General features: G+C 48.6%; 1 protein-coding gene across 4 annotated transcripts in view; it reads right to left on the bottom strand.

Annotated features, from left to right (window-relative positions):
* LOC119171543 (glycerol-3-phosphate dehydrogenase, mitochondrial) overlaps nt 1-11740 on the bottom strand; it is a 38031-nt gene continuing 26291 nt past the window's right edge. For 2 of the 4 annotated variants that reach the window (XM_075892244.1, XM_075892246.1), the window contains 5 exons: nt 10652-10930; nt 6526-6948; nt 5004-5312; nt 3236-3451; nt 1-863 (listed from right to left, as the gene is read on the bottom strand). In XM_075892244.1, the coding sequence (XP_075748359.1) occupies nt 612-863; nt 3236-3451; nt 5004-5312; nt 6526-6948; nt 10652-10930 (1479 nt within the window). In that variant the 3' untranslated portion in view covers nt 1-611. The remainder of the gene's footprint in view (nt 864-3235; nt 3452-5003; nt 5313-6525; nt 6949-10651; nt 10931-11740) is intronic. The other 2 variants (XM_075892247.1, XM_075892245.1) reach the window with 2 other exon arrangements.

Genomic DNA, 11740 nt, shown 5'->3' with positions numbered 1-11740 from the left:
TTTGCGGAAGCCTTTTTTATTAAAAAGAATAGTGGTAGTTGTGTTAGTCCGCCATCTATATCACTGTTAGATTGTGAAATCTCGTTTCTGGACGACACCTGATCATGGTGGAACCTTCTCCCCAGTTTTTTTCCCTTTCTCATCTTTCTGGTATATAGTTTCTTCTCTGAATAAACTGAGCTTCAGTCTGCGCTTGTTTGTCTCTTCTCTTGTGTCCCGTTGGTTTGCGCATCCAATTATTTCATTACGAACTCTATCTTTTCGCTTGTTCACTTGATTTTTCATTGAAATTCGACAGATTACAACGCTGGTTAAGTGAACGAGCGCAGCTACAAAAGAAACATTGCAGGTGTACAAATTCCGAAAAAATGTTTATCGTAAAATAAGCCAAACAAAAAGATTTTAAAGCGCACGTGTCGCAGCCTCTCGGTGATGCAGTGTGGACGCGTCGTCTGCACGCGCGGCGACCATGCGGCGACAAATGCGGCATGCGGCGACAAATGCGGCGACCATGCGGCGACAAATGCGGCGACCGAGTTGCGCCGCGGTACCGCTGGTGGCGCCATCGCCGTACCCGTACGAACCGCACGAGTGGGGCGCGACCGTCTTCCCTACATGGTGTAGACTTTCGGAGCGTTGGGCAGCGACGTGTAGACATCGCTGCCGCGCAGCTCTACGAGCTCGGGGATGTTCGGGTCCTTCTTGGAGGCCCTGAGCTGGGCGTGCAGGCACACCTTGAGGTTGTTCATGAAGAGCAGGAAGTCGCCCAGCTCCATGCTGCCGCTCGTCGCGCTCTCCATTTCGTCCAGGATCTCGGACAGCGTTTGTTGGTTCAGCTGCAGCGCCTTAGACAGTGCCTCCACCTGGGGCAGCAGACGCGCGCGAGGGTTAACTCTCGATATGTACAGCCCTGTAGTCAAAATCGATACGCATATACTACCGCTATCCGCGTTTGTTCCGCGAGCAGAAACCTAGCCAGAGTACGACACACGTGCTTCTCCAGAAAATTCTGCCTGGTAATATCTATCCGACCGCATGAAAACACACACACACACACACACACACGCACACACACACACACACACACACACACACACACACACACACACACACACACATATATATATATATATATATATATATATATATATATATATATATATATATATATATATATATATATATATATATATATATATATATATATATATATATACTGCATTACGTGCCTTACGAATTGGGAGGCAGAAGGATGCACTACTTATCCTACGTACAGCGAACGAGCTACTCTAGAGTCAAATTTATCGACTTGTTAATTAAATGGCAGCTCAAACCGAAAAAAAATTGAAAGTGATATTAAGAGTTGCTGCGCTCTAGTTTTTCTGACGGCGTTGTAACAATACATGCCGGCCAAATGTTGACTTGAGACCACTGACGTATGTCAGGTTATGCACTGTATATGCCCCGCCGCGGTGGTCTAGTGACTAAGGTACTCGGCTGCTGACCCGCAGGGCGCGGGTTCGAATCCCGGCTGCGGCGGCTGCATTTCCGATGGAGGCGGAAATGTTGTAGGCCCATGTGCTCAGATTTGGGTGCACGTTAAAGAGCCCCAGGTGGTCTAAATTTCCGGAGCCCTCCACTACGGCGTCTCTCATAATCATATAGTGGTTTTGGGACGTTAAACCCCACATATCAATCAATCAATCTGTATATCAGCTGATGCCAACTGATGTAAGCTGTCCGAATTGTTACGAGCGGGGTTCGCAGGCACCGGAGGTCCGGGATGAAGTTGTCGAGGCAGGAGGAAGAGATACTTGAGGGTTTATTTACACTATATACATGGTGAGCTCTCATACATGACGAGCTCTTTCGTACATAGCGAGCTCTCGAATCTGGTGTTCCTCTACATGGCGCTCTTTCGAATGAGCCGGGTGGCTCATTATAAAGGGTATGTTCTCCCCAGATCCCTAGATCAGGGAACACGTGCAGATGGTACTGTCCAATCACAGATCACACACAACTGGCGAGGGGGATGAGCATGCACGGCCCCCTAGAACGTCCAATATTGAGGCGCGATCACTTCACGCTAAGGGGGCGCCAGCGGAGCTCTTCCTCGTCGTGTGTGTGCCGCTGGACGAGAGGTCCCAAGCTCATGACAGCATACATCAAAGGGTCCGCCGATCTGTTTGCTTAATAGGCGGGGCGATTTGCGGCTGCCGCTGCGGTCCCTTCCAAGGAATATGCTGTATTTGTTGTCCTCTCTCGAACGGCTTACGGTGTCGTGGTGACACGACGTCTCACCCTCCGGCTAGGAGCGACAATACCTGAATGGCATAGGCCGCCGGCCGGTCAGCTACTTGTTTGAGGATTAAAAGAGCGCCGCTTCCTCGCCAGCTCTGGCATCGGTCACAACAGAATATATGGGTCCGTACTCCTGCATGAAACATATCGATACCGATCTTCAATATGACCAATGTCTGCACGCCGATCCTGATGTACAGAGCTTTTCATTCGCGGTTATGTTACAACAGAGGGTGACTTCATTACGTGCCTTACGAAAAAAAAATCACAGCGTATCTACGGAGTGAATGATGAGTGCGGTGAAGCGTCGGTATGTCCGTGTGTCCATCCGTCCGTGTATGCGTCCATACGTCCGATCGCGTTCGAGAGTGCTGACGGCGAGCGGGTAACACCGACGAGACGCAACCCAAGAGATCAGAGCGCAAGCGTCTTCAACGCGTCCGCCGCTCTGTTTCGTCCATGCCCCACCAACGATCCGCCAGGTACGGCGCCAATCCAGGAGACTGAGAGGCGTTCTCCGCACACTCAGGCAAAGCGCGCGCAGCAGCCAATCGGAGAGTAGCGGTACAGCGCCATCAAGAATATCCTCACTCAACTGCAGTTAGTATGTACTTCTATGAGACAGCACTGTCTATTATGCTTTTCGGGAGATACTGCCTTGTTTTTCTTCTCGTCTCTTCTCTCGGTTGCACGCGATGCATGACAACGTTAGACTGAGAGGAGCTTCGCGCCTAAAAAATATTCAAGACTAGTCACACTTGTTTAGCTTACCCTAAAAAAGGCTTAATAATCATGATAGGCGAGAAGATGATGCGGGCACTGTGTTGCAGTAACACAAACAGTTGCAAAGTCAATAAAAAATATGGGTCAAAGAGTTTCAATAATTCGCCGCGGACCCGAAAGAAAAGGTTCGCGGGCCGCTTGATTGCGATACCTTCTCAGTAAAGGCCTCGGTGCCCCTGGTGGATCCACTGTCGACCGAGGGCCTGTACAGCGGCGGCACGTAGTAGTCGTTGTGCAGGTAGGCCTCAGAGTCGGGGGCGATGGCGATGTCCACTATTCGGCGCGACATAACGCGAAGCCACGACTCGTGCCGGAACTGCTCCTTCAGGATGTGCGGTCGCAGGCGCCGCAGTGACACCGCGCCATTCTGCGGCGATCATCGGGCAGAACCAGAGTGCGCATTCGTCACTTGATATTATATATATATATATATATATATATATATATATATATATATATATATATATATATATATATATATATATATATATATATATATATATATATATATATATATATATATATATATATATATGCATGCTTACACCGAAAACTCTATAATGAATTACTATCGTGATGACTTCGGGGGCCTGAACCGCGGTCATTTCGAGTCGATTCCCAATCTCTTTCTTGTACAATATATGCTTTCTTTGGTTTTATACGTTTGTGCTAGACCATGTGGCATGATACACTAGATGACAAATGTGATAGCAAAGACGCTCACAACCTCCATGCAGTTGCCTCGTGGGCGACTCTGCACAGTAATATATGCCGCATCTACATCTTATCTGGGGATGGTTTCGTGAGTCTTATACGGTCTCCATTACAGGAATACTTCCACCTTTCATTATTCGGAGCGTGACACGAGCGAAGACCCGCTTTGATTGATTTGTAGGGTTTAACGTCCCAAAACCACCACATGATTATGAGAGACGCCGTAGTGGAGGGCTCCAGAAATTTTGACCACCTGGGGTTCTTTAACGTGCACCCAAATCTGAGCACACGGGCCTACAACATTTCCGCCTCCATCGGAAATGCAGCCGCCGCAGCCGGGATTTGATGCCGCGACCTGCGGGTCAGCAGCCGAGTACCTTAGCCACTAGACCACTGCGGCGGGGCAAGACCCGCTTTGTACGATATGGCTGCATACAGTAGCCGATACAGGTGCTCTTAGACGAAATCGCAGTAAAGAGGCCTTTTTCTTATGGAAAGCATCCCTCCGGTCCTGCAGTGTTCTGTGCGTTTCCTACGAACAATGAAATGACGCGCCGATCACACTAATCGTCTAGAAACCATAGAGCTTCTCAAATTAACTAGAGGTGACTCTGGCGCTGCGATCGTCAGCGACCATGGAAATGATGGGTAGTACACAGATTTGCCTAGTCTTCGTACTTGCGGGTGACGAATCGTACTTGCGGCGTCATTTATTGCTGGTTTCGCTTTGAAGAAAAAAACGATTTTTTTCAAAATTCCGTGACCTGATTAGAAATTGTAAGCCTAAAAGAATAAGGTGGTGAAGCGCAACCGCTGAACATTTGTTGATTTTGGTTTGAAAAAACAACTCCAAGCCACACGAACACACATGGAACCAGAAGCGGGCCAGAAGTACGAAGATTAGACAAATCTGTGTAATACCCATCATTCCCATGCTCGCTGAAGCGCCGTGCGTCGCCGCTCCCATAGACACTAGCGCCAGAGTTCCCTCTATAGTGTACATTAGGAAACTCTAAGCTAGAGACTATCATTTCAATCCAGCCGACTCCTCAGCCGGCTATAAAAGTACTATGCTCTGCATACGAAGCAAACATAATTGTTTCCTGCACCAAGCCTGTGACCTCCCGGCATGGCACCGACACTGTGAATGTAGATCAACGTCGAATGTCGTCACTTTGGAGCAACGTAGAATTACATGACAAGACCTGTGCCTGGTCGAGGTATTGGAAGAGGCGCACGAGTCGCGCAAACTCGTTGGGGTCCAGCCGGAGCTCGGGCGCGTGTCTGTGTGGTCGGCACAGGTCTAGACCCATGTCTTCTTCCAGGAAGTGCGTCGCCTGCTGCATCTGGCGCTCGCGCTCCGCCGGCGTCCAGCCCAGCTCAGCCGCCATGATGTCCAGGACGCGCGGCAGCATGCACTCCGCCGCGTAGGCGTCCGCGTACGTCACGCCCAAACGCCGAGCAAGCACATCAACCGCCGTGCACGCGTACTCTTGGCGCACAGCGTGCCGCACCTGAGAAGCGCGCACCTCCCCGTCAGGTTTTCCTGTTCGTTCCAGGAGTAGGCCGTTAGACTAACAACCATATATAGGGCAAATCATCTCAAGTAGGCTCCCCTATCTTTGGAACAAAACACATTTTTTATTAATCTCTTCATGTGTCTACCTCGTTGATGCTTCGTATGTATACCTCGATCAAAGCTCGAGAACCTGTGAAAGTCATGTTGCGGTCCCTGCCGTTATGTGGCCATTGCAATAAAGAAACTTCCAGCGGGACGCGGGCATACGGTACTATTTATTTGGGGAAAGTTGTGCCCGGAAAACCCAAAGGTCAAAGTATAAGCAAATAACGCTGCACACTGATTGCAGCTACCGCCGTCGTCGGCCGTCGGTGCAATCTGATCAGCGGGAAGGCGAGTCAGCGTTTATACAGGTTATATCGAAGATTCCAGCCCTATCGGTGGTGGCCACGTTAATTCTAGAATCAACTGTACTGTACGAGGAGCATGTTGTGCATGACTTATCAGAACAGTATAAAACAGACTGGAATGTTCGACATGCCAGTGCGGCGAGCTCAAGGCAGTGGCTACACCATGCAGTCACGCGTCGCGCTCAACGAAAATAGCAGTGCGCGTGGCAATATGTCTGTGGACCGTGCAGCCATACCTTGGCGATGTAATCGGGTAACTGATTGGTCTATTGCGTGCAGTCGTTATGACGTTGTATAGTCATTATACCAGATGCGCCATAGCAGGATCAAGCTCTGGGTTAATTTTAACCGCATAAGGCTCTCCGACGTACACCCAACGCGCGTTACACGACCTCTTTCGTAATCCGAACTTGTTGCCGCGGAGACTGGAACTTAAGCAGGGACCTCACAGGCAGCAACGATGGTGGTGAAGAAAATTTATTGAAACTATTTACAAGTGATAGACAGGGGCGGCCTTAAGGGACGACCCTGTATAAACCCTAGGAGGTGTCCCTAGTCGAGGACCCTTGTGGCTTCCGCAGCGGCACCTGCCCTGGCCACGAGAGCTTTTTGACCTTCCAAGGCCGAGCAGCCGAGTAAGGCAGATTTACAGTTTTCTCGGGTAGGGGGTGAAGGGGAAGTGATTCTGGGGACCGCCTGGTAGCACCATAGACATGGCATACATTGCGTCGTTATAATTATGGTTTCAGTATACAGCGTACTTAAATTGAGTCATACATATACGTCGCGCGTGCATACCTCGGCCTCAATGAAAGACAGTCGAGGTAGCAGCCTGTTTCCTGGATTGACCGAGCGTGTGCTCTTGCGCGAATTCGCTGCCATGCGCGCCAGTAGCTGCGCCTGGTCGCCGTAGTAGTCCACCAGGTGCTTGGCCACGTCCGCTTCGAGGCGGTACTTCTGCAGGAGCTTGACGTACAGCGCTGGCGACCAATTGGCGGCCCCTTCCAACTTGATGGTCTTGGTGGAACACGGCAGAGAGGGCTGCAGCTCCTCGCAGTTCGCCAACGCCGTGTCGACGACGCGCTCGGCCAGGAGCCGGTACCAAGTCCAGGCTCCACCCGTGCAAGAGACCATGCCGCTCTGGCTCACTTCGACTACCGGCTTCTCACGGCCCGTCGCGCTCTCTTGCACCGAAACAACCGAAGTCCACGTGGACAGAACCTGCGTTCATGCATGTCGGGCTGTCATATATGCGGTGGCTAGAACATTCTGCATTAGCCTACAGAAAGCCACTGTTACCCGATTCTCTTGAAAACAGGTGTTACATATCATGCGGCAACATCAGTAATAAAAGGTAATGCATTTACAAGTTATAAGCATCTCACAGAGTAGAAATGCAGTAGCTAAATAGCTAAACATATTCACAGGGCGGTGCGTTTGCGCTATAAACGCGCTCAGTGGTGTTTCTACCTGCTGAACAAAGCAACGACATAGCTTGCTTCCAAAACAGCGGCGGTTTGAGCTATACTTTCCAGAGCATGCTCGGATGAAAACTTCAGCTGCAGATAATGGGCAGCTTTCAAATCAATGAAATAGCGTTGAGACCGCTGCGCATGAACCCAAACAACGTTTGGGCTTCGTTTTGTGGACGATATTTTTTTAATATGGCGGCAGCCCCAAAGTCAGCCCCAAAAACTTTGCGCGAGACAAACGTGACAGCACCCGGAGAGACGCCTCTCAGCCAAGACTTAAGTGACCAAAAATTGGGTGAATTCCCAAGGCGGCACAGACCATATATTCTTTAATGAAACACTTCGCTACTGCTCGACTCAAAGCGTGCATACGGAAAGAGCTTTGGGGCCTAAAGCTTATGGGGTTTCTAATCATAAACTCCCCAATGTCTGTTCCCCAAACCTCGCGGCGCTTTGAGGTTACTACAGGGCATCGTAGTGGTTGCATATTCGGATCGCACACTTCGTGACCGTCACCTTAAGGGCGGCAAATATATACTTGCAGGAAAGTAAAAGTGGTGACAAGGCTTAGCAATATCCTTAACTCGACGCTTATGAACGCCTCGCAGTCTTCGCTGCAACACCGCAGAGTTACCTTTCTCTTGGGCTTGCGATGCCGTCCAACACGCTCCACGCTAACGTCGAGAGGACAACACACTTATGCCTTCACGGCCGACTGGACTTTAGTTGAAGGAGGCGTTAACTGGACGTTGTTTTCGAAAGCTACCACGCGCTGCGTATGCACTACACCGGATATGCAGGGGTGGTGGTGGTGGTCATAATCATGATGATGATGTTCTCCTCCTGGTGGCCTCGAGCTTGAAGGCTCGCGGCATGCTCTGCTAAGGCTCATCGTCTTCGTCTTTTAGCTTAATCACCAATGTTCAATAAAAGCCCAATGGATTTGTACATTGAATGATCTAACCCAATGCAAAAACCTCCGGCATAATTCCTCATTTTCAGCTACAGCATCAACAAAGTGCACATTATGGCTTACAAGTGTGTAGCGGGTACCACGCCTTTCCAAAGAGTGTCACATAATGGCATAGTGGATGCCTCCCAACTACACAAAAACTATGATTTATGACGTAGTGGGTACCATGCTAGTGTGCTTGTTGTATTTGCCCGAAGGCTGTTTAAAAAAACCCATAAATGCAGCTCTTCCAGCTTTCGTTGTGACTGCGCTGTGCGGTGCGCATGCCTGGCTGTTTTTATTGTTTTTCTTTTAGGGGCGAAGCTTTTCTTACCCCCGTATGCACAAACGCTCCTCGACTCGATTTTCAGCATTCACTTGACAGAGTTGAGCACTGCGCCACCGCTCGACTGAAGATGACGCTGCGCTACTCAAGAATCACAGCAGATTATCGCTGATATGCAGTAACTTGCCCTGCCTAGAGATGGCGCTACCATCGGCTTTCTCAAGTGAAGGTGAAGCGTTGAGTCAAGGGACGTTCTAGAATACGGGGGTTAGTCTAACCTTGTCCTGCGTCAGGCGTAAACATATCTCACTAGGCGCGGTGGCTCCTGCTCGTTGCCAGCCAGCCAGCCAGCCAGCCGTTTCGCCCCACTCGTCATCATTCACTCCGTGGATATGCTGTGATTTTTCTTTTTCCCATACAGTAACGATTCATTGATAAATTATGTGTGGGGTTTAAAGTCCCAAACTATATGATTATGCTGAGAGACGCCGTAGTGAAAGGGTCCGGAAGTTTTGACCACCTGGGGTTCTTTAACGTGCACCCAAATCTGAGCACACGGGCCTACAGCATTTCCGCCTCCGCTGAAAATGATATGTACCCACTCTCGGTATTGGCTGAATACGAAGTAGTTTATGCAGTGACGGAAAACTGAGTCAATTGTCACAATATTATAGTTTTTACTATACCAATTTAAAATAAGAAGCCAGGATGTATGGATAGGCTATGGAAATCAAGGAATAATTTAATACAAAGACCCAGTCAGCGGGAAATATTTTTGTTTAAGCAAATAGCAACCATAAATTCTGGGATAGAATCAAAGGCTTCACACTATCTCTCTTCAGTTGTTTTCGCAAATGTTCAGATGTTTTTGCAAGTGGTATCTCTAATCTCGGGGTTAGCTGAAAAACGTTTTCAGGTATTGTTGCGTACAACCTCTTTTTCTGGAATACGGGCCCCGAGTTTGCAGTCGAAATCTTCTTGATCTAACAACAGCATCCTGGACGGCATCGCCAAACATGCCACTCTGCCTGCCCTTAAATTACAGAAACATTCAATAAGCAATTGGAAAAGGGTGTATTCGGTCTTCTTCTCAAAAGGATAATTTTAGCATATATAGGTGTCAGACCAGAGGTAGAGTGTGTGTTTGTATGTTTATAGATACAAAATTCAATACCACAGTCTCACGTTTCTTGTATGGCAGTTTTCTGTCCCAATCACGTAGTCAGTATTGAAATTGTGAGGCTTTTGCTCAACGACAACACAATAAACATTTGTCCACGAATTATAGTGATAAAGAAAATGTTACAAACCTGAAATCTTCCCCACTTTTGTGTGTGTGTGTGTGTGTTGGGGATATAGTGATGATACGCAGTGTTCTTTATTCAACGTCGGTATAGCACCATTTGAGCCACCAGGCCGACTTTACCGCATTTGCAGGAAGTGATGAAGTTTGTTCTAGTGGAATGCGACCATCAGAGTCATGTCGAAATAGGCATTTCAGAATGAGTTATTTTCATATGGCCTAAGTTTTAACCCTTCCTTAGTGCCTTCCTCTCGTCCCACACTGAACGCTAAAGCTTGTGCGTTACAAATATGGTCCCTACATGTCGACGCCAACGTCCTTGCTGAATATTAGTGAAGCAGCTTATGCGGACTCTGTACCATCGGCACAGTCGGTGTGGTCACGCTAGATAGTGTCACTTGGCTTGGGCCGAAAGGAGTCCTTGCGAGAGGAGAGGCCAAAAGAGATCACATGATGAAACTTACGCAGAGCGGGTGATTCAAACTGCGGATAGAGAGTGGAGCTGTTGCTCTTGAAATGGCAGAACGTAGGCTGGAGGTGGAAGGAAGAGATGTAGCAGAAAGAGGAGTCTGTAGTAACACACGCTAACCAAAGCCATGGACTGGAAGTGAAGATCTGACTAAGAAAAAAACAACAACAAGTCTCTTGGAAGTAACTGGGCGAACGGACGATGAAACTTGAAAGAACCGAGTAAATGTAGAACAGCTTCGTTGTCTCACGCTTTTTACGGCGTGGAACTGCCTAGACCTTTTCTTTGTTTTATTTCTGTGGGCTTTAGCATGTAATTTGACAAGCTGCTGGCATGATCCATGAAGGCGTTCCACGTCCTACTCGCGACTCCGATAGCTTGGAGAAAGCATTTAAACATCGCTTACCAAAGGGCGCCACGGTGACAGAGATAGTGCGCGCACCTCGTTCAGCCTCGCGGACACCGTGTGCATGTCCAGCTGCTCGTTCCATTCGCGCAGAAGCTTGCTGACAGCCTCGTGCGTCGGTTTCCCCGTGTAAGTGAAGTCGAGCTTCTTGTGCGAGCCCGAGACCAGGCACTGGCCCTGGTAAGGCATGGCGATCCTTGTCTCGTCGTCACTCGTCGTCAGGATGGCGGTCGTCTTGTTGCCAAAGTGCCACGGAAGGACCATGTACGTGCTCACCACTGGGTTTCCGATCGCGTTGCACGCCTGATTGTCTGCCTGGAGAAGGAATAGAGAATAACAGTGTGTGTTCGAGCCATTGAATCTAATCATAATTGCTGGGGTTTAACGTTCCAAACAAAAACAACACAATTACGAAGGACGCCGTAGTGGAGGGCTACGGAATTTTCGACCAGCTAGGAGTTTTCGACGTTTGTCTAAGCCTGTGCGCACGGGCTTGAAGCATTCTCACCTTCATCAAAAATGCGGCCACCACGACCGGAATAGGATTCCGGCACCTCCTAATTAGCAGCCGAGCAGCACTACGTCAGCGCGGCGGGTAGCCATTAAATCTGACATAGACGTAGAATGTCGTGTCAAACATAAAAACAGTGCCTACAGATTGCAAGAGTGCTCACAGAGGACCTCCGGTCTCAAACCACATCAATAGATCCAACGAAGATAGGCTACACTAGCCGGCTCTAGCGTAGCCTACCTTTTCATATTCTGCCAAATATAAATGAAAAAATACATATTATAAGATCAGTTCTCACATTTACCCTGAATAGAGGTTCCAAAACTCACGAGCATTTTTCGCGAACAAATTTTTGTGCACCTGTATTTGCAGGAATAAATGGAGCAAAGGCAGCCGAGCACATGGTCCAGTGGTTGTGGTGTCCCTATATAGGTAGCCAATATTTCCGGAACCCGTGACTATACGGCGTTTCTATAGTAATTGTATAGTGGTTTTGGGACGTTACACTCCAGTCGGAAATTAAAGAAGTTTCTAAGCATTTAAGTGTTATTTGCTCAAATAATTGCGAATGCCTTAGATAAAACTTCTATTCGAGATGATTTCATTCGGCCTAT

Source organism: Rhipicephalus microplus, chromosome 4 (assembly GCF_043290135.1).
Source record: "Rhipicephalus microplus isolate Deutch F79 chromosome 4, USDA_Rmic, whole genome shotgun sequence".
NCBI classification, from domain to species: domain Eukaryota; kingdom Metazoa; phylum Arthropoda; class Arachnida; order Ixodida; family Ixodidae; genus Rhipicephalus; species Rhipicephalus microplus.
Note: the sequence above shows the minus strand (reverse complement) of the source record. Positions and strands in the feature narration are given on the sequence as shown.